This window comes from Phaseolus vulgaris, chromosome 3, assembly GCF_000499845.2.
Source record: "Phaseolus vulgaris cultivar G19833 chromosome 3, P. vulgaris v2.0, whole genome shotgun sequence".
Lineage (NCBI taxonomy): Eukaryota > Viridiplantae > Streptophyta > Magnoliopsida > Fabales > Fabaceae > Phaseolus > Phaseolus vulgaris.
In genome coordinates, this window is record NC_023757.2 from 3,393,385 (window position 1) to 3,420,898 (window position 27,514).

Sequence of the window (27,514 nt, forward strand, 5' to 3'; positions counted from 1 at the left end):
TGATTCTCAATTAGTACAAGAACTTACATTATATAGAACTCTACCACCCTACAAATAAAAACAATAATTAAAAAAAAATCTATGTATCTCTACAATATCTTTAACGAAATAATTACAATAATTGGTAATATCTTTCTAATTCAACACTTGCCCTCAAATTGGTGAATAAATATCTATCATTCCCAATTTGCATATAACATCATGAAACTGTTCTGTGGGAAGTCCTTTTGCAAACAAACTAGCTGAAATTCGGATGGGATGTAGGAAGTAGTTATGATGCCATTATTTAGTTTTTCTTTAATGAAATGTCAATCTATCTTTACGTGCTTGGCCAGATCATGCTTAATTGGAAAGGAAGCAATACTATCAGCTTAGTTATCATCTCTAAGGAAACTCGTAGGTTATTAACATTTGACTCTAAGATCATTCAAAGCAATTTTTAACCATAATAATTCAAACACACCTTGTGCCATAACACAAAATTCAGCCTTCACACCAGACCTTGCAACTATATTTTGTTTTTCACTCCTCCAACTCAACAAATTTCCACCCAAGAATATGCAATATTCTGAGACAAACCTCCTATTAGTAATAAAACCCAACATACACTGCATTAGTATATATTTTTATATTTAATTTTCCATCCTTTTTTAACAATAATCCCCTTCCTAGCCTTGCCTTCAATATTGAAGGTTTTATTAAAAGCTTGTAAATGTCATTCCATTTGATAATGCATGAATTGATTGACCACGCTGACATCATAAGCTATGTTTGGTCTAGTGCAAGCTAAGTAAATGAGCTTCCCTACAAGTCTTTGATATCGGCCCTTGTTCACTGTAGAACTATCTTTATCATTCCCAATTCTATTGTTTTGTTCTATACGAGCTCTACTAGCCATAAAATCAATCTTTATCAATCTCTCTTAAGATGGTCTAAAACATATCTTATATGGAAGACAAAGATAACCCTTTTTGAGTAGGCAAACTTCTGTCCCAAGGAAGTACTTCTCTACACATGATTTTATACAGGTTCATTCCTATGTTCTTTTTTCTCTACACATGATAAATAGAGCCTAATGAGAGGAAATCATTAATCTAAGTTTACCTAGTGGACCTACTTCCAAAGCTCGTTTCCACATCCCTAACTTCCTATTTATTTCCTCTATTGATTCTCCAACTAAAACTATGGACCTACAAAAAGGCATGCATTGTGATACAAGCTTTTGATAAGCCCAGTCAGCACGTCCAATAGTAAGGTAAAGAATAAGTTGACGTTTGGTTCAGTCCTACAGTTATATAGGAGAATCTACTGTGACACAGTTTTGTATACTCACCATAGTTGTGACCTCCTTTAAATATAAATTAGATGATTGATAATTGTTTCTCCCAAGCAAAGTAGAAATCAATGCACAGGTTGACACAAATTCAAAACATACAAGGAAAAAGAACACATCTAGAAGGAGTTAAAAGTTGTCTAGCATCAAAACCATGGACATGAAAAATTAAGCACCTGTGTCAATGACATGTCACCATATAAAGCAAGTGCAAGTGTTCTTGGGATAGGAGTAGCAGACATTGCAAGAACATGTGGGGCCATAAAAGCATCACTCTTTGATGAATCCTCTGTAACGGTCTCGTCCATGTTTGAATTTGATGATGCATAGTATAACTAGAAGAGAAAAGTTAAGAGACCACATCGAGAACATTACTAAAAACTTCAGATAAAAAAGAGAAAAGAGCAATAATATTTCAGGAATAAAAGATGTAAGCCATATGCAAGTTGCAGGGGCAAGTAACACACAATTTCCACAAAAACATAACATGAATGTACATAGTTACATACACTTCTCTAATCTACCCAACTGTAAAACTCTTGTGAAGATTCATGTATGATCATCAATCGGACTCTCGAGAGTTATTCCAAAAGAACTAAATTTAGTAAATATCTTGTTTAATGGACTACATAATTTAGTTAATCAACATATATCTAATATTTCAAAAAACATATACCTTATTCAAAATATTCAAACAATATAAGTCTTTTGTCATTTGGATTAACCTAATGATGGGTATAATCTATATATTTACTTGACTATGCAAATCCTTCTAGTTAATTATTAATGGGAAAACCAAAATTTTATATCAAGAAAAACTATTTCTCCTAAAAGAGGAATTGCTCTTAAATAGAATAAAAAAAACCTAATAATGGAAATTCCTAATTTATGATAGACATAATCTATCCCTATAATTCAATGTCAATGGTCCTGTACACTAAATATAAAATATATTGTCAGTTTATTAATTCTCCTAATTATCCTCCTAATTATGTAATTAAAATTGTACAAGGAAATATTATCTGCAGCATAAATCAAGGGATTCTGACAACATACATAAATAATCATAATATAACCAACATTGGAAAGGAAGCTACTAACTCAAAACATTCCATATAATTATGCAACTAGAATTGAAATATAGCCACATCAATATTTAATTAATGTAAGGGAATATGCTGCATATTAGATATGCAGAATGGAGTGTGACCTATTGTTATTGCTTTGTTCGATGTAACATCAAATTGTGCACTGCATTCACTCCTTTCTATCAATTAAATTGTTTCATTCTGTTCATCATTTTGATACAGCTCAATGACAAAACCGATGCAAAAGATCACATCTAGTGACATTCACAGTATGATCATTTATGCAGCATAATAAAACCATATTTAGATCTTGAAGAAAAAGCTTTGAATCACCTTACTGTTAAATCTTCCTCTTTGAATCACACCAAAGCGATGTTGTTCATCCACCACAGCAATACGTAAGGCTAAGAATTCCACACTTTCTGCTATCAAACTGTGGGTTCCTATGACCATAGAGATTTCTCCAGTCTGGATACCCTTCACACAGTGACAGATAAAATTAAAAGAATACCACACAAGTTCAAGAACAGAATAATTGGATTCACATCATTTGGACATTTCATTCATTTTAGTAAAGCATACCTTACGAATTATTCGTGATTGTTTTAGTGGGGTTGAACCAGTGAGTAAAGCAACATTTGGCTTGCACATGCCATCATCCAAGTTTTCAAGCAATTTAAGCAAATGATCATAATGCTGGATTGCAAGCAACTCAGTTGGAACCATGAAAGCAGCCTATCATGAGACAAGACAACCTAATATTAGTATAATATAAGAAACTTGAAATGTTGTGGCAAGATCTAGTGCTGAAGCGGAATATATAGAGCAATGACTTCAGCTACTTGTGAGCTTATTTGGCTTAAATAGTTACACAAAGAATTGCAATTTGTAGAAGTCAATCAAATGACACTCATTTGTGATAATCAAGCTGCTCTTTATATTAGCTCAAATTCCGTCTTTCATGAAATGACCAAACATATTGAAATTGATTGTCATTTCATTCTAGAAAAGATTGTGTCTGGAGACATCAAGACTGAATTTGTTAATTCGAATGATCAATTAGTAGATATTTTCACTAAACCTTTACAAGGGCCTAGAATTGATTATATTTGTAACAAGCTTAGTACATATGATTTATATGCACCAGCTTGAAGGGGAGTGTTGAATGTAACAGGCTTAGTCCATAGTTTATATTCTTTTGTTATTACATTATTATTTTCATCTATAAATAAACACCCCTATATGTGTATTTTACACAAGGGATATCAATCCTATATTTATTTTCTTCATTCTTAACAATATTTATATACATATTTCTCGGTTCATAATCATGTACATAATTCATACAATTATGTATTTACAAAATTCACCATTTTAATTACATCATATTTAAGAAATTTGATCCACTAGTATAGTATAAAATGGATTAACATATGTTGTGGTTGTTGGAACAATGAAGGTGATAGTAATTGGCCCTGTGATAGAGATGATGGTAGTGTTAACAAGGATGACCCTTGTCCTTTGAATATCACTTTATTATGTTGTGCATCAACGTAATGTGGCATCTACAAGCCTAACCCCCTAGTGTGTTATGTGCACATGGGGATTATGTAATTATAAATATGAAAATACAAAGATATGGGTTAAGCCTGTTACATCTAATAACGATTAACTATATGAATGGATATTGGGTGGACAATTCCCAATGGGATAGATGTTCATAATTTTTATAATATAAAATAGACGCTAAAACAATTGTGTAATGCATAAAACCCCTAATGATAAGTAATAAACACAATTACCATATGCTAAACATCCAAAAATTAATGAGAAATCAAGGAAATAAAGACACATAAAGGAACCAGAATATGGTAGGCACACCAACCTGATAGCCAGAGCCAATAACCTCCATGCATGCAAGAAAAGCTACAACAGTCTTCCCACATCCAACATCACCCTAAAGAAGTCACAAGATAACATCAGATTGTAACATGTCATGTTGTTTTTCTATTCACCACAACACGTCAATATATAGTGCTTCCATTTTGACAAAATATTAGTCCTTTAGTGAAAAATGAATGTTGGAAAAAAAAAACCACAAATCAAATCAAATTTACAAGAAAATGAGCTATTACTATTTAGAGTACACATTCTATTGTGTAAACTAGTTTAAGAAACAAATGAAGTTCAAAGGCTTCCTTGTCATTTCATTTAATATTCCAATAAATGAAAGAAAGAAATACAGGATGGCCCTAAAGTAGCAATATAAAAGACCCATTTTAATAAACATCTCAACAAACAAACACATACGTGAAAAAAGTAAAATGAATTAGGTAAAATAAATTAATCTTCTCCCTTTAAAATAAAATCATGCACAAGTTAACTTTAGAGAAAATCATGGAGGAGAACCAATCAAACAAATCAAATCAAATTTACAAGAAAATGAGCTATTACTATTTAGAGTACACATTCTATTGTGTAAACTAGTTTAAGAAACAAATGAAGTTCAAAGGCTTCCTTGTCATTTCATTTAATATTCCAATAAATGACAGAAAGAAATACAGGATGGCCCTAAAGTAGCAATATAAAAGACCCATTTTAATAAACATCTCAACAAACAAACACATACGTGAAAAAAGTAAAATGAATTAGGTAAAATAAATTAATCTTCTCCCTTTAAAATAAAATCATGCACAAGTTAACTTTAGAGAAAATCATGGAGGAGAACCAATCAACCATATCAGCAAGACTTTAAGAACAAGAATCACAATTAATGACATTAGAATTGATGTTGCAAAAATTGTTGGGGACATGGGAAAGGCGCTCTCAGATAAAATAAATAAATGAGAACGAATCAACAAGTGAAAATAACATTAAGAGATCAGGAGATGATATAACTGCAGATTCAGGTGGAAGAGAAAAATGGTCGAAGCTTGACACTCCAACGTTTCAGGGAGAAGATGTGTTTAGGTGGGTAGCAAAGCTTGAACATGATTTTCGTATACGAGCAGTCGTTCTTCCTGGGATAATGGAGGCAGTTATGGTGGAATTAGAAGGTGATGCATTAGGGTTGGGAAGAATTCAAGGAGGCATCAATTGTGAGATTGCAACCTGCATCTGAGTAACCCCTTCCAATCTTAATTAGCACTTGAGCAAGATAATTTGGTGCAAGAATATGTTACTAAGTTTGATAAATATGTTGGATCTGTTCAAGGTCTGGGAGAGTAGTATTTGCTATAAATATTTATAAATGGGTTGAAAGAAGATGAGTAGAGGTTGTATGAAATTCAGAAACTATGGAAGCTATGAACAAAGCAAGGAGAATTGAATAATTGGGCTTGTAAATAATAGGGAAGAGATTCAAGAAGGAAGAAGCAATGGATCTTTCCAAACCTACCCTAGTGAAAGATTTGTAACAAAAGAATGGGTATCTGCCACACCCAAGAATTTGGAGGCAAGAACTATTGCACCTCAAGCCTTTGTTAATAATAAGACTTTTCTTAACAATGTTAAGGAATCCATATCAAAGGTTGACTCATGCAGAGGTATAAGAAAAAGTGAGAAAGGGGGAATGTTTCCTTTGTGATCAAAATTTCGGGCCTAAACATGAATGTAAGAATAAGTAGCTAAATGTGATGATATTAGGAAGGAGTAGGAAGCAAGGATGTTTGAGGAAGGCATAATAGAAGTAGTTGATGAAGTAGTAAAGGCACACTTGTCCTTGCACAACACAATAGTTTTCACCACTAAGAAATCTTTTAAGTTGTGGGCTAGCTGAGGAATTGTAAGGTGATGGTTCTAATAGATTGCGGTGTTAGCCATAATTTCATTTCAACCAAGGTGGCAGATAAGATGCAATTACTTGTGATAGAAACTTCAAGTTATTCTGTGGAAGTGAGAGATGGACATAAGGTGCATTATAGTGGAGTTTGTAAAGCAGATCAACTGGACTTAAATGGTGTTGAAGTCCAACAAGATGTCTATCCATTTGGATTGGGAGGTGCTGAGGTGGTTTTGGGATTAGAACAGTTGGCCAGGTTAAAAGATGTTGTATTATGTGTACTACTAGAACCTATTAGAACTTGTTAGAAGATTCTAGAGTTCTCTCTATAATTATTAGTACAAGGTAAGAGTTCTCTATATATAGAGGTTGATGTAATGTTTCAAATTAATCAATTGAATGAAAATCTTCTTTCTATCAGATTCATCCTTTCAAGTTGGTATCAAAGCTCCAGATCTTGGGAGCCCAACTTCCGCATCTCTTATTTACCGTCTTAGTTACGATTCTTTTTAGGGTTCCCTAAAGTGCACCCTTTTCCTTTAATTATTGGAGTTACCTGAAGTGCACCCAAATTGTTGACGGTTGCCGCAACTGTTGGAGCCGCCACAATCTGTCATCAAACGGAACCACACTACCACAGTCGTCGCCAAAGGTTTCGTCGAAGTTGTCGTTGAAGCTTAAAGGTAGAACAACTATTCTCCCTCCACCAAGTGAGGAAAGGAAAGTACCATTGTCTACCCTAAATTTTCAGGGATATGTCATGTACTGGTGGACTTTCCTAGAGAGAGAGACGCCTCTACAATGACCCTTCCATCCAATATTGGAATGAACTGAGGAGTGCCATGAGGTGTCACAATGTCTCATCCTTCAATAACTAGGAGCTTATGGATACACTTTAACGACTTCATCAGAAAAACATGAGTGTAGAAAAGCATAGGCAGAAGATGGACTTGTACATGATGAGATTCCAGATCAGGGAAGTAGAGAGTACCATCATTGTTAGGTTCATGAGGTGTCCAACTGTGCATTAGAGTTCAGCAACAAAATTTGAAAAAACGATCAAGCAAAAGGGAAAGTTCATACTCTAGTTCCAAGAGAGGGTGGCTTTTCAAAAGGAAAGTATAAGGAAGAACCCTCTAAGAGCCTAGCAAGAGAGAAAGAGAAAGAAAAAAGATTTGCATTCCTCACTCACTCACACTTGTGACATTAAATGTTTTAAATGTCTAGGCCGAGGTCACATTGCATCCCAATGCCCCACTAAAAAGACCATGATCTTAAGGAGTAAGGACATTTATAGCAACCAGGAATATTCCCACTAAGAAACCAAAACCTGAATCTAAGTTAGGAGACCAAACCAAAACCCACTAAGAAAGCATGTAATGTTGAAGACCATATCTATCTCTACAAAAATTAGAGGAGGCACTAAAGCCACATCAAGAGAACACAAATCCAAACCTGAAGAAGCCGATTCATTGGAACTGGTCGTTTTAGATCCCAAATAATTTCTGAAACAGCATGTTGTTGACTGGTTGTAAGAGTATATGGAAGGACCTCCATAACCCTCTTGGTGAGAGAGGACCATTCCTCAGTGCCCACAGCATTATTTTCTGGTCTTCTATACTTATCAAGCAATCCATCCTTTTCTATTTGTGTACCAAGACTTTCCAGCATTTGGAATAAGCGTCCTAACTGACAAATGACAGTAGAGATGTAGTTAGAAAATTATTGAAGCATTTAAAAAGGGTGATAAAGTATTACAAGAAACCTGATAATAAACCACTTGTGATAAGGTCAAACAGTTACTGCACAATGCACACACCCAGCATTCAAATTTCCAAAAGTAAAACTTAAGCATTTTAGAAATCCGGAACATGTAAAGATAAACTTAGGCTTATAAGAAAAGTTGTCAACTTCATCTAAATTTATATTAAACATCAGTTCAAAATCTAAAACCCAAACAAGCAAACTGACTGAGCTACATCAACCAAAATATACTATGTTAACATGCACAGCATGTATTTAATGTGTTTATTTCTTCTATCCCTTTAATTTAATTTATTCCTTATTGTGATTGATGTGGTGACATTTAGAGTTAGTTGTAATCAGGTTTGACTTGATGCCCATAGAGCATATGATTTTAATGACCAATTGATCAAGGCTGTATGAATATACCCTTTGTACACTGGAAATAAAATTATACTATTTCAATGCCTTTACAAATATTTCAAAATGATATTAATGTTTTTTTATCCTAGTCTTTACTTCTACATGTAAATCCTAACCACCTTAACTGCCACATTTGTGTTTGTCCCCCGTCCATTGTTGTTGGGCTTAACCATCCAACCAGTCTAACACCACTGTCATCAATGGCTTGTAACCTGAAGGGCTGAAAAAGCCCCAAATCATACATCTTTCGAGGCTAGAATCACGCACAATTTTGCTGTTTTGCTGCATTCGGATATGCAAGTCAGTGTAGCCTGAAGGACTGAAGAATAAGCCTCAAATCAGTGTTGTTTTAGGTTTCAAATCTTTCTTTCATTACTCTGGAACCATAACATTCATGTTTCCGCAACATTTCAAGCAGAGCTTCTGATGCTGAAAAAAATCCAGTTCTGCATCCTATTTTCATTCATTTCTTCTTTCTTTTTTGTTCTGTTCAGTTGCAATGGCTTATAACCAACCTCTGCCCCTCAAAATAGTCAGCAAGCAAACTATCGTCCTATTCAGCTACCATTATCCTCTTGTGTATTCATCAAGCCAATTGGCCCTAACTTGCCATGGCTTGGTTGTGAAATGGTCTACATGATGAAAATAATAAGCTTGAATTTACGTAATCCCTTAATTTATGCTGCAAAGAATATTTCCTTGTACAGTTTTAATTACATAATTACGAGACTTAATTACACTCCAGTGACTCCATAAATAGAAGGATAATTAGGAGGATTAATAGGCTGACAGTATATTTTATACTTATTGTACAGGGTCATTCATCCTAAATTACAGGGATAGATTGTGTCAGTTGAAAGAAAAAGATTGAATGGATTTCTGAATGTATTTACAAATGTGATTACCGTCTAAATTTATAGACTATTTACAACCTAATTAAGGAAAGAAATAATAGGTAATTAAAGCTATGCAAATCAAATCAAATCACCAAAAGATATCAAATTTGTCCTAATAAATAGAAAACGGAATCTGCACTAATTATGAAATAATTATCTCTTAATTACACAACAGTGTCTATCATAAATTAGGAAGTTTTTGCATTCTATTTAAGATCCATTGCTCTTCTATGAGTATTCTCAGAAACAGTTTGTCTGACATGTAAATATATAAAAAGATGAGTAAAAGTATGTCTCAAAGAGGAAGGTTAAAACCTATGTACCTTATCCTCAAACAAGGTACACTACCCAGGAACAACTTAATGTAAGTTGTACACTATTATAACAAACATAATTTGAACACTCTCCCTCAAGCTAAAGCATATAAATTGTATGCACCAAGTTTGGAACATTAATTGAATTCTAGGCCCTTTCAAGGACTAATTGAGAATATCTGCAAGCTAGTTGTTATAAATCCAGTGTACAGTTCCTCGGAAAGCAGCTTTTCCATGATAAAATGACAATCAATCTCAGGATTAGAAGCAATATGAAGAGCTATTTGATTATCACAATACAACTTCATAAAATTTCAACTCTATACAGAGTTGTTCAATCCACACAAGTTCACAAGTAGCCAGTGCAATTGATCTATATTCAACTTTTGCACTTGATCAGACTATAACATTTTGTTTCTTGCTCTTCCAAGAGATAATATCCCTCAAATGAATACACTATCATATGTTGGATCTTCTGTCAATGAGATAGTCAGCCCAATCTGCATCACAATACCCTATAATTTGAGTATTTCTTTTGTCCTCATACAACAATCCTTTTTTATATATTTGGGAATGCAAAATTTTAACATTCCAATTATTAATGTGAAGATTATGCATGAATTGACTAACAACTCCCATTGCATAAGAAATATTAGGAACTTCCATAGAGGACAAGAAAAAGGTGAGTCCTTAAAAATGGTGACAACAACGGACATGTAGTATCTTTTTGTAGCTGAGAGAGTAGCATTTGTATCCTTTTTTAACGTGAGAATATCCTAGAAAAACACATTTAATAGCCTTTGCAAAGATTTTGTTTAAACATGGAGAGACATTACAAACAAAACAAGTACAACCCTAGGAGAGATATGAGATAAAGAATCATATGGAAAAATAGTACAGTGAGGAATTTGATTTTCAAGAGAGTAAGAATGCTTTCTATTTATCAAAGACAGGCTTGCGAACTGCAACTCCCCAATGATGTACAAGAACATTTGAATTCGACATTACAGAGCATTCAATTTCAATGAGACGTATTCTTCCTCTACCATGCCCTTTTGTTGTGCTGTGTGAGGACAAGTGGACTGGTGTAAATACCTTGCAAGGTTAAGGAAGAAAGTTCAATAGAGAAATATTCTTTAGCATTCTCACTTCGGAAGACTTTTTCCCTTTCTCAATGCAATGAGTAAATTCTTAAAACACTTAACTCCTCACTATTACCTTTAGGACTGCTCACCTCCATGTCAGACAACTTTTCTTGCTCCGAAGTCAAAGTGAGTTGTATTCTTTGAAAAAAAAATCAAAGAATTTGTCTCCTTCTTTACTATCAATTGGTTCTATCCCATTTGTGGTGGCTCACTCACTTGGTTATCTTGCAAAGACAAATATGGTAATGACATAAAGGAGAGTTCCTCCGCTTCAAGTGCTTTCTCCCAACTGATGCGAAGAGCTAACAAAACAGAATGCATATTCAAGAAAAGTGATATTCATTGTGATACAGACATAATTTAAGGGTGATATCCACTTGTACCCCTTTTTGTAAAGGACAACCAATAAAGACACATTTAGGATTATAAGAGTGAACAAAAACAACACAACCAAAGACTCGACGAGCTACACTTAACACTAAGGAGGAAGATGGAACAAAAGACAATAGAGAATCAATAGGACTAATCTCATTTAAGACACGAGAGGAAAATTTGTTGACAAGATTGTGGCAGTTTAACAGTTTCTCCCCAATACGTTTTGGGAATAGACAACACTTTTGACAACAGGCCTAATTCTTTTGATGTCTTTTCCAAATTGATTTTTGACAACACTAAAAAAATTAACAAAAATTTAAAATACCTTATACTTACTTTTCATAACATATGTCCATGTGACATGGGTATAATCGTCAATAAAGGTAAAAAAACATTTTACCCTAGAGAGAGATTCCAAAACAAGTCACCAAACATCAAATTGAATTCAATTAAAGGGGAAATTATTCTTTTTATTTCTCCTTGGATAAGATGCATAGTGCTGCTTTGAGAATTGACGAATGTCACAATTGAAAGACTCAACATACTCTTTTGTAAACAAACAAGGGTACAAAGATTTGATAAGGCTGAATAAGGAATATCCAAATCTTCTATGACGAAGCCATATTTGGGAATTTGCCCGTGGTTTTGTTGTTGCTTATTACATTAAGACTTCCCTTGTTTTGTTTGGACTCTAACACAAACAACCCACTTTACTCCTTAGCAATTAAAATCATCTTCCTCGTGGCAAGGTACTGAAAGACACAGTAAGATGAGAAAAACATTAATGACTTGTTCAAGTCTTTTGTAAGTTTCTGTATAGAGATAAAACTATTGGTCAATTGTGAGAGATAAAAGCATCTTTTAATTCAATAGATGATTCTAACATTATATTTCTAGATCCAAATATGGGTATATTTTATCACCATTTAGAACTGTAATGAGTTGTTCTTTTATTCATTTTAATATATGAATTGAAAAACATAGGAAATGGAGTCATGTGATTTGTTGCTCCTGAATAAAGAATTCAAACATCCTTAGAAACATGCCCAACTATATTGAATGAACTCTTGCCTCTCATGGACAAGGTATACAGTCCAAAGGACATTGATTCAATCCTTGTTGTTCTTAAACAATCAAGTTCCCCCCTATAGCTCTGATATCAAGAAATGGTTAAGGAAGACTACTAGATTGATTTGCTTCTACGTTCTAAGGTAGTATTTATGGGTCATATTCATGGTACAGACCATGTGGAAATTTAAAGATTATTCCTCTTTCAATGGCTTCAGCATGTGACAGCATTTGTTTTGCACATCTTCAAATTTTGGTAATGACCTATTTCAATCCACAACCCATTCAAAAATCCATGATATACCGATATAAAGAGAGAACCTTGTTTGGTATTAAACACCCTCCTTTCACTGTCATAACAAGCAGCAAAATCCTTTTTTAAAAAAAAATGTTATTTTTCTTTAGTAGAGGAATAAAACATAATTTCAACTTATCTCAAGGACCATGGAAAGCCACATCTAGGTCATGATTAGTGAATCTTCATTATTCCAAATCTCAAAATTAGGGTCATATAACCCAGATCCTCCACCATCAATGTGGTCTAATCTTGACAATCCTTTTAGAATCCTCCAAATGTAGTAGTTACACTGCAATAATTATAGCCATCAAACAAGTAGGCACCCACCAATTTGGAAGATCATTAGGACCTACGTGAGTACATTTCGCGTCAACCATTGAGAAAAATGAAAAGTTTCTGTCCCACCACTACCTTCTAGGGTGGCGGCAACGGGCAAAAAGCGAGCAAAGGGTGGTGGGTGGCAAGTGGCGGGTGGCAGGTGGAGGGTGGTAGTGAGCGAAGGATGGCAAGCAGCAACAGCGGAAGCAGGGGAAGGTCGACAGCGGCAATGAAAACAGAGCCCCAAGGTCGGGAGCTCCGATACCAACTTGAATAATGAGGGAGAAAAGAAATATTTTATTGATTACAATCATAATAATTACATTCTCAACACTATTTGTAACAACCACATTCTCTTAAAAAAGAAAGCAAAAATCAATTAAAATGAATGTGTAGATTCTAGGGATATTGTTTCTAACTACTAGAGATATTAGAATATTTTTACCCTAATAATCCCCTTATTTACAATAGGTTACAAGACAACTTGGGAACATTCTTAGAAAACAAACTTTAAGTCTAAATCAGTTACACAAAACCGACTTGTAAAGTGAGGTTTGCATTAACTTATATACTATAATTTGGCCTACATCTCTAGCCAATATGGGATCTCTAACAAACATGAAAAACATTTTGGAGAGTTATTAAAGGTGAGAGAGAGGTGGATAGATCCCCTTCCAGCTATAGTAGAGAGAGTTCCATCAAGAATTCTGATTTCTTTTATTCTCTGCAGGAGGACTATAAGGAGGTAAACAGTTTTAAGTAATTTGTCATGTGATTAGTTGCTCCTGAGACCATAATCCAAGGATTTTGAGAATTTTTAGGTGGAAAGGGTGGTAATCAAATAAAGACCTTTCGGGACCAAGGAGCAAGAAGAGTTGATTGTCATTATTTGAGAAGATGGTCTGTATAAGTGCTCTAGTTGTTTCTTTGTGAACGGGTTTGTCTTTGAAGTAGATGGAGGCTCTTGAATCACCTTGGAAAGCATGACCACCTCTGGAAACAGTGACCACCTATGTGGAAGATCCTGTCTGAAAATTCAGATAGATTTGTTGCTCTTAAATAGGACACAATGAATCTGCATATTCATCGTTATAAAAAAATATATAATGAATCTGGACAAATTCTTCGACCAGGTTCCACAGAGCCTATACAATTTATTAAATTTTAACAAAAACTTCACCTATAATAATGTTTATAAGAGTGTTAGAGAATGTACTGCTAGTATTTCTCACAATGGAAAAATTTTAGAGTTGTCAATTGATGATACTACAAATAAAATCTGAAATAACTCACCTGCAGGTAAAAAAAATCATCAAATATAAGTCTCTTGCGGGCCAAATCAGCTTCACTTATGTCCTTCGGTTTGTGGATTCCAAAATATGCCTACATGGTTATCATTTAAAAATTTTAAATTTCAGTAAAAATATGCAGACGCGGTTGGGATAAAGTTTCAGAAAAATAGGAATGAAAGAGCATTTTATATCTTAGAGAAAGAGACCACCCATATGGGCATTCCTCAATGTGATCCAACCAAAAAAACCATAACACAGCATATAAAGCACAAAAACTAGTACACAGTTTAACATAGTTATTAGAGAATTTTATCGTAGATTCACAAGTGCAGTTTAAACAGATTGATATAAAAGACTCAAGGCTAAATAACACCGTTAAGCAGGGGCATTGTGGAAGTTAGAAGTCCTTCCTAGGTTCAGGAAAACATGCCTAATTCCAGAGACCTAGGATGAGCATCATGGATTTTCAAACATCATAATTACAATTCCAAAGTCCAATGCTAGTTCCAAGTCCTAATAACCAAGTGAAATAACCAGAAAATAATTATACTAAAATTGCAATTAAATTGTAAAAAAATCATGACATCATAAATGCACACAACCACCAAGTCCAAGCCAACCCGTCTCCTTTATTTGTGCAGTTCTACTTCAAAAATCAACTTTGCACCTCAAAATATAAAGTAGAACACTTCCCCTTAATAAATGCACACATGGGAGAAGGGAACTATCAGAAACAGAGAAATTTTGAAAGAAAAAAGACAAATATATAAAAGATTTAAAATATAGAGCACATAACTGGCCACGGCAAGTTTATTTGCAAGTGTACTCTTTCCTTAATTTTTCAATCCTCTTTCTCTGTAATTATTTCTAACTCAGATACTCACTAAATTTCAAATTCGCCTAACACCCCAACACTTTTGCAGTTCATCAGCAAGCAGTAGGCACTAATGTTTATCGCAGACAAAAAGTCTATACTATCAACATAGGTGACTGCTTCATATGGCAGATAGGCAAATAATTTCATAAATAGAATAAAGAATTCTTAAAGTTAGAGACCCTTACATCATGAAGACTTAGTAGTCCAAATTGTTCAGTGATATCTTTAGGAATTGGATCTACATTACCAGGCAAGGCTTGTAAAGCTCTGAAGAAGATAAAAGAGTAACAAATTAGTATACTGCATTTTGTTTCCTTTGTTTAGACAAGAGGATTGTTATAACCCATACTATTAAGAAAACTGGAACTCAAAATAGAAATAGAAACAAATCCACATGTCATATTTCCAAATAGAGAAAAGTTTTGGATGACATAGTTTCCATATAAGCATAAATAAAACAGGTTGTGTAGAATGCATGTTATGAGAGACACGCTACAACCACTTAGAGATAAGAATTTGAGATCATACCAAATCACAAGTCACATTGTCCAAGTATCTTGATCTACCATACAGAGCAACGGATAAAAAGAGATATGTAAATTATAGGATTCAAGATGGGCAGATGAAATGAAAGAAGTTAAGGTATTGTTTTAGGTGGAAACATGCCCTCATCATGTTTATCAAACTTTAGAATCAACTCATAGACATAGACAAGTTCACGAGTCTATTTGTTGGTTGCAGGTCAACTCGCATGTAAACTTGCTTCTGAGGTAGACTCAAGCTTATTCGGTCAAACTCACGTAGACTTGCAAGTTAGTATCAAAGTCCACGTGAGAAAAAAACTAACAAAACAACACTGTTTCATTTTTGTTGTGGAAGATCATTGGTTTGGGGGACAGCGTTTATTCTCCAGGTGGTTGCATCGGTGATTATGCTTTCACAAGAGGATGGAACTGCATTAAAGCCTTTGCATCACAGCTATACTGAGTTCTCCTCTACGACTTGGCCACTGCATTTTTCCCCTCTGAGAAGAGGTTGATTTGGGAAAGCTCCATTCTCCCTTTGTGTTTGTTCTCCTAGGTTTTCCAGCTGTGCTTCTGACTATGCTACTAGCGACAACTTTGGCAAAGAGAGAGATTGGGCATGAGATTTTTCTGAAAGAAGATTGTGGATAGGTGCCAGCCGATGGGAGCAAGAGGAAAAAAAAGACTAGGACTTCTTACCTCTTTGGGTCAGACTTTACAGTGGGACCAGCACCTTGGATTAGCCACTGTCCAACCCAGACAAAGTTAATTAATCATATATATAAATATTATTTTGCTGGGGAGGTTTTTTTAATGATTAATTATACATGATGTAGTATAGATAAATGTATGACAGATAATATAATAAAATATAAGAATATAGAAACGGGGTATATGTGTGTATATATATAATATACACAAATAAAAATGTAATAATTAAATTATGCTATTGTAATAATAATAAGAAGAAGAAATAAAAAGAATATAAAATATTATTAAACAATTATATATATATATAATAATATGATACGTGTTAGAGATATAATTTAATTATGTTAGAGATATAATTTAATTATGTTATAGAATTGATTTTATTATATTAAATAGGGAGATATGATATAATTTTATAATGATATATCTTAGCAAATAGTTCTCATTACTAGACATTAATTTTGCTCCTTATTATTGTATCTCTTCTTTATTATAAATAAGAATACTCATGTGTCTATACAATACATGGAATTTATTATATTTCTTCTCAGATTGTGTCTCTTCTCGACATGGTGCCCGAGTGGTATCATCATCCATGACCTATTTTGTCACTAATCCTTTCAACAATATGTAATAATATATATATATATATATAATCTATAATATATATGTATATAAAGAGAGAGACAAGAGTCAAGGTACTCAAAGAATAACTTTGAAAGATGTATTTTGCATTCTTAATTATTTTCTTTTAGAAGACTTGAATTGGTTTGTTCTTTATAATTATAATTATTATTTTTATAATGAAGTAGACCCTTTGGAGTCTACAAAGCTCCCATGTGTCCATGTAGACTCTCCAATCTAATAACCTTGCCCTCATAATCTACAAGGAAAAATTTAGTAATAAGACCACAAAGATGCGAAAATAAAGTAACAACTAAGAACGGAACAAAATTGAGATTTTTGAATTTTATAGTAGGTCTATCTAAGACTAAGGTTTTAAACAGAGGTAGGACAAAGTCAACCCATTGGACAACCTGCACATGTACAAGAGACAACATGGTCCTAAACAATCCCTTTAGGACCCGTTTGGTAGCCAAGAAGGATATGATAAGATGATTATCCTAGCTTGTTGTAATTCAATGTTTGTTGTGCTAATAGGATACAATAATGGGTACCTATTCGGGATGCCTCCATTATTCCCTAATGCTTTGTTTTCTGAGTCATTTTTGGCCATGAACAAAGCATCACCACTGCTATAGTAATCATATCCTTTATCTACCTTGTGAACTTTATTGCTGCACATGATTGCAGATCATGAGTTTAAATATGACAACTTTCCCCTTGGTACTCAAAGTCTGAATTGGGTTGAGTTTGACTAAAGATTCAGAAATTTATTCTCATCTCCTCCATTGGTCACTCTCCCGTCATTGCCCTCCTCCTTGTAAAGATCTTAGTCTATTGGCTCTAAATCTTCTTATGGTCAGTACAAAAAGTATGATCATATCTTTGGAAGACTATTTGATGCCTTTGGTAGCAGTCTCTTGACTGGACAACTTGACATACCAGGTTTTGTGGCCACCGCAAACCAGTGATCACATCCGTTCGCCCATTATGTTCCACCCTCAACATTTGTTCCCCGTAGTGACTGATGAAATTTGATTTACCTACCATGATTAAACCTGTGCATTTTCACCTACAATCTCTTCCATTTCTCCCTCATTACAATGCCCTGTTTCTATATTTTGCACTGAAGCATAATTGTTTTTTGAAATTTCTGTTTTTGATGGGAAGCAATCCTTTTTTAGTCCTCTGATGCCACTACTTCTGATTTTATATTTGTTTCTGATTCCAGCATATCAGTGGACCCAACATCCTTGACTTTCTCTTACCCTCGATTTCACACTCCCAAAATTCTACTCCATCTTTTTTAAGACTTCTGCAACCCCTTTTTTTGGTTGGAAAACACAAGATGACATCATCTTTAAAGCTTAGACCAGTGTTATCGATATTGAATAATGGATCATATCGGAGACCCAAGAAATCTTCTATAAAGTTATAACAGAAACCATAACGGGTTATGGTGGAAGCATGGCGGTCGAAAGAAATACAATAAATACATATAGACCATTTTTTTATGTTTTGTTGTTATTTTATGTTTTGAACTTAAAATTTGTGGTGTTTTATTAGGTATAACAGTAGTAACTGTTATTAGGTATAACAGTATCAACTGTATATAACAGTCTTAACTGTTTACATTTACTTTGTATTACTACTGCACTGGGTACTATTAATACCCAGCCTTCCCTGTGCATCCTGCACTGAATCATATAATAAAGATTACTCATTCTCTATCTTTCTTCTCTCAATCTCTCCTTCTCTCTATACTCTTATATGGTATCCAGAGCCAAAAATGGCCTCATCATCTACCACTGAACCCAATTCTGAAAATTTTTCCTCCAAGCCCGAGGTTCTTCTCCCTCATATCTTTCATACCCCCATCCCTCTGAAACTGGATCCAGACAATTTCCTTGTCTGGCGGCAGCAGGTTAATGCTACCCTTCGCAGCCTTGACCTTCTTTATTTTCTGGATGGTTCTTGCATTCCTCCGCGCTTCATCTCTGCCGACGAAGACTCTTCCCCAATTGTTAATACAAAATACATCCACTATGATCGTCAAGATCAGGCAATCTTGGCCTGGTTATTGGCATCCATGACTGCAGGTATCCTAACTCAGATGGTTGGACTGGACACTTCAAACCAAGTCTGGGAAAAACTCCAGACCCATTATGCATCTCAAACTCGTGCTCAAATAAAGAAGCACAAACAGCAACTGCGTACACCCAAGAAGGATCGCTCCATCTCTGCCTACCTTCTTGATATCAAGAAAACCGTGGACCAATTGGCTGCTGTGGGTTGTCCAATTTCTCCAGAAGATCACATTGAAGCTGTTCTTGATGGGCTATCTGACGAATACGACCCTTTTATCACCTCTGTCACATCTCGCCTTGACCCATACACAGTAGCAGACATTGAAGCGCTGCTTCTTGCCCAAGAAAATCGTATTGAAAGGAATAAACAATCGGTTGATCACATTTTGCAGGCCAATATTGCTTCTGTCCCACATTCTTTCTCTCATTACAACTCCAGTTCTACAAATTATCCCTCCTCCTTCCGCCCCGCTGCTCCTGCTAAACAACGGTTTTATTCAAAACCACGTTTTACACCATCCAAGAACTTCCCCAAAACACCATCTAATTCTTCTTCAACCCAGGTGCAGTGCCAAATTTGTGGAAAATATGGCCACACTGCTCTTCACTGCTGGCATAGATTTGATTCTTCTACCCAATCTCAAGTTACTGCTAATACTGCCCATTTTTCTAGATCTCTTGGTGATGATGAACCTTCGATCCTCAGAACTCCCAATACTCTCCATGACCCGCTTTGGTATCCTGATAGTGGTGCCTCCCACCATCTCACTGCCAACAGCAACAATCTCTCCACAACCACTCCTTACACAGGTTCGGAAAAGGTGGCTGTAGGTAATGGTTTCCAACTTCCTATTACTTCTATTGGATCTGCCAGTTTTACAGATCTTAATACCCATAATACCTTCTCCTTACAACATCTTATGCATGTGCCTACTATTTCTAAAAATTTGTTAAGTGTTTCTAGGTTTGCAAGTGATAACCACGTTTACTTTGAGTTTCATGCTGATGTTTGCCTTGTTAAACGTCAGGGAACCAACGAAATCCTGCTCCAAGGCAAGCTTAAAGATGGTCTTTATATGTTTCCAAATCTTGTTCAAACTGCACTCTATTCTGCTCACAATACTGCTATTACTACTGGCTCTTCTGCTTATCATTTGTGGCACTCCCGGTTTGGTCATGCCCAACCAAGAGTGATTCACCAAATTATGAAGATTTGTAATATACCTTTTACTGCTAAACGTGCATTCTGTGAGTCCTGTGTTGTTGGCAAGTCCCATCAGCTTCCTTTTAATGCTTCTCAAACTATATACTCTAAACCTTTACAGCTTGTTTTCATTGACATTTGGGGGCCGTCTGCTACCCCTGCAACTAATGGTGCTACTTACTACATCTCTTTTGTGGATGCCTATACTAGATATGTTTGGTTCTACTTAATTCATGCTAAATCTCAAGCCCTTACTGTTTTCAAATCTTTCAAATTATATGTGGAAAAACAAACTGGTTTTCCTCTATTAAGCATTCAAACTGACAATGCAAAAGAATTTCTCTGTTTTAAATCTTTCTTGTTATCTAATGGCATATCTCATCGTCTAACCTGCCCTCACACTCATGAACAAAATGGTTCTGTTGAACGTAAGCATAGGCATATTGTTGATATAGGATTAACTTTACTTGCTTGTTCAAAATTACCCATGCATTTTTGGGGCTATGCTTTCACTACTGCTGCTTCCATTATTAATGTGTTACCCACATCTGTTTTAAACAATCAAAGTCCATATTATCTGTTGTTTAACTCACACCCTGATTATTCTTTTTACAAAATCTTTGGATGTGCGTGTTATCCTCTTCTTCGCCCATATAATAAACATAAAATGAGTTTTCGTTCATCTTTGTGTGTGTTTCTTGGCTATGCCTCCAATCACAAAGGTTACATGTGCCTCTCTCCAACTGGGCGTATGTATATTACTCGTCATGTTACTTTTAATGAATCTGTTTTTCCCTATGCTGTTTCATCTAACCCTTTCTCTTCTGTTTCTTCACCCACTAATAGCCCCCACTCCGATTCTTCCCCCTCTTTAACTGTTTTTCAGCAACCGCCTGTTTCTGTATCTCAAAGAGCACCTCCTGACTCACAACCAACCACCTCAGATTCTTCCCATGCACATCCTGATTCCACTGCTTCTATGTCATCTAACTCTGACTTGTCTTCCACTACTTTCACTCCCCTCAATCCTGCTCCTCAAAACACTCACCCCATGCTTACATGCGCGAAAACTGCTCTACTTGGTCCAAGTGCTTTTACTGCTGCACCTGTTTTGCCTCTTCCCAAATCCACCAAAGAAGCCTTACATCTTCCCCAATGGCTTTCTGCCATGCAGGAAGAGCTTGCTGCTCTAACCACGAACAACACCTGGACCCTCACCACTCTTCCTCCTGGGGTTCAACCCATTGGTTGCAAATGGATTTTCAAAATAAAATACAATGCTGATGGCTCTTTTCAGCGAAATAAAGCTCGCCTCGTCGCCAAAGGTTTTCATCAGCAACAAGGTTTTGACTATTTTGAAACATTCAGTCCTGTTATAAAACCTGTCACCATACGTATTATCCTTACTCTAGCTCTTCAATTAAACTGGTCTGTCAATCAAATTGATATTAATAACGCCTTTTTGTATGGTGATCTTGAGGAATCTGTATACATGGTTCAACCTCCTGGCGTTGAAATTGGTGACTCCAACACTGTTTGCAAACTTAACAAAGCTCTCTATGGGTTGAAACAAGCACCTAGATCCTGGTTTCACAAGCTAAGTACCACTTTAATCTCTCTTGGTTTTCATCCCACTAAAAGTGACACCTCCCTCTTTCTTCACCTCCACAATAACGTTACTCTTTTTGTCCTAATTTATGTTGATGATATTCTAATTACAGGGAATTCTAACACTGCCATTCAGCGTCTGATTTACTCCCTCAGTCAACATTTTCCTCTAAAAGATCTTGGCACTCTCCACTATTTTCTCAGTGTTGAAGCCACTTGGACATTGGATGGAGGCTTACATCTCTCTCAAACCAAATATATTCAAGATCTCCTCCATAAAACCAACATGCTCTCCTCCAAGCCTCAACCAACACCCATGCTCTCCACAACTCGTCTCACAAAAGACGCTACCACTGCTGTAGACGATCCTTCCCTCTATCGCTCAGTGGTAGGCTCGCTTCAATATATACTCATCACTCGTCCAGAACTCGCCTATAGCGTCAACAGAGCGTGCCAGTTCATGAACAACCCTCAACATCACCACTGGAATGCTGTTAAACGTATTCTCCGCTACCTTGCTGGCAGTACCACTCATGGGCTTCATCTTCGGCGCCCATCCCAACTCACGCTAAATGCCTTTGCTGATGCTGATTGGGGTTCTGACCCTGATGACAGGAAATCCACCTCAGGCTTTGTTGTTTATCTTGGATCGAATCCTGTTGCTTGGCTTTCAAAGAAACAAAAGGTTGTTTCTCGCAGCTCCACTGAAGCTGAATATCGCAGCATTGTTGCCACGCTTGCTGAACTCAAGTGGATACAGAATCTGCTCACTGAACTTCGTCTTCCTCCTACTCTTCCCACCATTCGATCTGATAATCTGGGCGCTGTTCTCCTTGCATCCAATCCCATTATGCACTCCAAGACCAAGCACTTTGAACTTGACCTTCATTTTGTTCGTGATGCTATCCAACAAAAAGCAGTTACAACTTCTACATGTCCCTGCTACACTACAGATCGCTGATGTCTTTACGAAACCTTTAAGTGTTGGCCCGTTTTCAGCCTTCTCGCATAAATTAATGGTGTATCCTAAACCATCAATTTAAGGGGGGGATATTAGGTATAACAGTAGTAACTGTTATTAGGTATAACAGTATCAACTGTATATAACAGTCTTAACTGTTTACATTTACTTTGTATTACTACTGCACTGGGTACTATTAATACCCAGCCTTCCCTGTACATCCTGCACTGAATCATATAATAAAGATTACTCATTCTCTATCTTTCTTCTCTCAATCTCTCCTTCTCTCTATACTCTTATATGTTTTGATTTTATGTATTTGTTATTTGAATTTTTAGACATAATATAAGCCTTAGAATATTTCAGAATATCCTAGATGATCTCTAAGATTTATTCTTGTTTATATTTTATGATTTGTTTCTTTATTTAATTAGGATATTAGTAATGCATATCTTATTAGAATCATATTTAGAATCTGACATAGAGGCATCTCATGTATATAGCAAAATAAATATCCTATAAGTATCTGTTGTAATCAGCCCACATAAAACGAATTCTGATGTGTAGTGCACACACATGGTCTCAATATTTCTTGCATATATTTCTCTGTTTCAACAGTGAAAGATATAGCATATTCAAACTATATCTTGATAGATTAAAAATAGTATAAATAATTTTGGTAGAAATATCCTAACTTGAGTTTTATAAAAAAAAAAAAAAATCTTGGTAGAAATAGTTCTATATATGAACAACTAAAAAATTAAGCACTTAAAAAAGTGACCCACGCTAAATTCCTTATCATGTTGAGTAATTATCATTCCTAAACAAGACACATTATTCTATAAAAGAAATTACAAATAAGATTCTGACTAACAAGAATTTGGAAGCCACAAACCTTGCAATTGTGTCCCTAAGAAAATTTGGGTTCAAACCCCCTTTTGAAGGATAGATAGGATATGGCCTCTCTTTTGCAAAAAAGGACAAATCTTTTCCATCTTCAAGTACATCAATATTATATTCTCTCATCTCATAGTGGTCTTTAGCACGCATAGTCCTGACCTATTTTAAAAAGCAATAATCATGTGCAATCTTACAAAATTCCAAAATCAAATTAAAACAGAATATTCATGTATATTGTACAAGTGAAGGAATAAGGTTTTATCTTCGTGCAAGTATGCAAATAAGTGAGACAAAAGAAAAATGTACTCAATCATATTAATTAATATAATACAAAGTTAAAAAAAATAAGACAGGTTAGAATATAGATTTATACACATGCACAAGCACACACATACACACACATATATATATTGAACATCTTAGTACAAGAATGATGCATAATAATTAAGGTTACTTGGCAATAATTATTTTTAGGGATCTTATCTTGTTAGAGCTTTACCTTATTCTAGAGAATTTCATTTTATCTTTAATAAGTTATTTATTCTTGTATTTGATCATGGTTCAGAGTCTAGAGTTTAATCTAATTCCTAGTATAAACAGGACTTCATGCTTTGTCTTTCATAACAAATCATGATGCACAAAGCCCATTAATATCCTATTATTTTATATCTAAAAACTATCTTTTCCTTCATCGTTACTTAAACCATTACTAAATTCATCAAGATATTTGAGCATGACCAGGGTATGTCACCCATGCAAGGCAGGGTCAAGGATTCCTTCCAGCTCCCATATTCACATTCCCAATGTTCCCTTATCCCCTATCAGTGTTACTACTCCCCACCTCAAGATAATTCTCCACCTATCCCCATTTTCAGAATAATAATGAAAAAACTTCAATTAATAAAAAAGGCTGAAATATGTTTCTACACCCTCAGTTTTGGGATAAGTTTGTTTTGGTCCTTCAAAATTAAAATTGAATTTTTTAACTCCTTTAATTTTGACAAAAGAATATTTTAGTCCCTCTACCCAAAACCCTTCCATCTAAACATTATCAAAACAAATACTTTAACGGGTATCAATGGAGAGGGTGTTGAGGGTAAATAAGAAATGATAATTTGTTTTAAGATGAAATCTAATATTAAGGGTTTGTCTGGGTAAACAACTTCATTAAGAAGTTTTTGCTTAAGTACTAATCATGTAAACACTTATGTATAATTTGTTTTTGTAATCAAAGAGAAAATAGGGTTAAACTATTTTCATATAAGTTGTAAATTGTTTTTTATAAGTTATATAGGATAACTTATTAAAATAAGCTAAAATAACATATTATGACACATCATAAGTTATTTTCGTAAGTTTTCCCACACAATTACACAAGTATTTATGCCACAAAATACGTCCAAAAAGATGGTAAATAAGTCCTTCCAAATAATAAAAGTTTCAAAGCTTTCATCTAAGCAATTTTTTTTTATTTCAAATGAGGTGGTAGGCAACCAAACATGATCAAACATACTCCCACACAAAGAACGGAATATAGATGCTTATACCACATAGTCCATACATCATCACCTTCTTCAACACCCTTATCAATGATATCAGTAAGAAGTTCAGGAATACCATCCCTCAACATATTGAAAACTTGCAATAATAAGAAGATTCTTTTAAAGGAAGTTAACCGGTGGATTAGTGATGCCTAGCATAAGTTTTAACAAAAAAAGAAATAAACTAGATGGGAAAGAGGCAGAGAACAAACTCACCTTGCCACTAACACATACTATGTCTCCCTCTTGATACTTTTCTGCAAGGCTTTGAAGAAAACCTTTGAAGGTAAAACGTGAACCACGAAAAAATTTCTTCAGATGCAAATAAATTGTCTTCTCTTGCACATCGATAGCATCATTGGTCACATGTTCAAAACCACATTCACTTTCAGCAATTTGGCAGCCCACAACCACCTCAAGAAATGAAAATGAATAATTAGCTTTGACTCCCCTGCAAAGGAAGGACTAAAACTTATCAACTTAAAACATTATAAATCCCCACTTGTTTCTAAATGTAATTTTCACATGATAACAAGCAAATGAAGGTCACAAGACTCAGTTCAGTGATGTCATGAGCCCAACGCCTTAGTGCCTCAAAAGCTTAAGTTGCTAGGTGAAGGCACATTAGCAGCATTATGTCATCCTTTACACAGCCCTCACACAAATGCCATTTGGATTTGAAGAATAGACAGTGTGCTAACCAACTTTTTGACAATATACTGAAATTCATTTTTTGTTATTCAGAAGCAGAGCAAGGATTAAAATCTTAATCACTTGGTCAAGGAGGTTGACCTGATACCATGTCATGAACTAACTAAGGTAAAGGCTGCTGAAAGGTTCCATCTCTAACAAAAAAGAATGAAAATAACGATTTATAAGTTTTAACATTTCAAAGTTGCAAAGTATGATTAAGAAACCAGTTTAACTAATTCACTATATGAAGATGCATAAGCCACTTAAGCAGAACAGGAATAAAGCAAGAAGAGGTGATTTAGTGGTTCCCTAGCCTTATGCAGGTGTATATGTGATAAGTAACCATTTTAGAAAGGCATGATAAAACCATATGTTTTAATAGCATATTAGCATCAAATTAAAATCAAGACTTTCATGATCAAGTTACCTATGGTTACTGCAGAATGTTTTAGTCCTATAACAATATCCTAACTACAATCATTGTTTAAGCAGATAAAATGAGGGAAGATGGAACACATGGAATAAAAAGTACTTTATATCAAGTCAACACATTATAAGCATCTGCAAAGACATTAAAACAATTGAATAATGACAAATGTGCGAGCATACATCAGCCACAACAATATTTAATTCAAGTGACAAATCAAGCACCAAGAGAACCCTATACCAAGAGAAAAGGATACAAATTATCATAAATCTTGTCAATGAATGAAATAGAGTCACCTTGAAGCTAAGACTTTTCCAACAAAAATCAAATATTGCCCATCATCAATTTTAGCATGCCCATTCTGCATATCAGCATATGATCGTGGAAAATGGAGCAGCAATTTCCGTAACTACATATAAAGAGAGGCATTGATGTGAATCCAAGCCAGCCTTTCAAAACAGAAAATCCAAAGAACTACACATTTTCCAAAATCCACAGTTTCAGGAACTCACCGTGTGAAACCCACAGTTCTCCAGCTTCTGGTAATGCCTCTTACTTAATCCAGGTATGCAATTTATAGACTTGTCAAGAAATAACTCACTCAGTGTAGGATTTGGCTGTGACTCCATCCCCACTTTCATTTGACAATCTTCCCTGGTTATTTGATCCGATTTATTTGCTTGTATTGAAGGCATTAAATCAGGAAGCAAAGAAGAAGGAAAAGAATTATCTTTTCCTAATGTGGAAGATGCTACAGTAGAATGCTTGACATACAGAGAAGGCCATTCTTCAGAAGCACTTTGCACCCATCTTGCCTCTGAAGAATCAGAAAAACAATTTTCAAAATTTTCTGTTGCTAAAGTGTTCATTGTTTCAAAACATGATGTAGTCCCATCATACAAATCCACTCGAGGAGCACTACCCAAAGTAATTGATGGAAACCTCTTACATATCAAGGACATGTCCACATCATCTAATGCATTTTTCGGACTCATTTCACCACTTCCATTACCAATTAGGTCAGAAAGGTTGTACTCTATAAGAGCAACTACCTGTAAGTATAATTAATTTCAATCAATGGTACATTCATATGGCAGCTATAAGCATTGATAAACAAATTATAAACATATCTTATCAAGTGAGACATTCAAAGTAGTAAACTATCAAATCGGCATAAAAAAAATCCTTAAATGTATTATACGCACGAGGACTTCTTCAGGCATCTCAATGTCAATCAATCAGATAACATCAAATTGAACTTGCATTAACAACAATTCAAAGAT

The 27,514-nt window shown here is 35.0% G+C and overlaps 1 protein-coding gene across 3 annotated transcripts in view; it reads right to left on the reverse strand.

Annotated features, from left to right (window-relative positions):
* The window catches only part of LOC137806294 (ATP-dependent DNA helicase homolog RECG, chloroplastic), a 39,985-nt gene that overhangs the window by 11,633 nt on the left and 838 nt on the right, over positions 1-27,514 (reverse strand). For 2 of the 3 annotated variants that reach the window (XM_068606319.1, XM_068606318.1), the window contains exons 4-14: positions 26,744-27,283; positions 26,528-26,640; positions 25,328-25,562; positions 23,566-23,729; positions 15,137-15,218; positions 14,076-14,165; positions 7,658-7,891; positions 4,307-4,378; positions 3,004-3,156; positions 2,755-2,898; positions 1,510-1,668 (exon numbers count right to left, since the gene is read on the reverse strand). In XM_068606319.1, coding sequence (XP_068462420.1) covers positions 1,510-1,668; positions 2,755-2,898; positions 3,004-3,156; positions 4,307-4,378; positions 7,658-7,891; positions 14,076-14,165; positions 15,137-15,218; positions 23,566-23,729; positions 25,328-25,562; positions 26,528-26,640; positions 26,744-27,283 — 1,986 coding nt within the window. The remainder of the gene's footprint in view (positions 1-1,509; positions 1,669-2,754; positions 2,899-3,003; positions 3,157-4,306; positions 4,379-7,657; positions 7,892-14,075; positions 14,166-15,136; positions 15,219-23,565; positions 23,730-25,327; positions 25,563-26,527; positions 26,641-26,743; positions 27,284-27,514) is intronic. The other variant, XM_068606320.1, reaches the window with a different exon arrangement.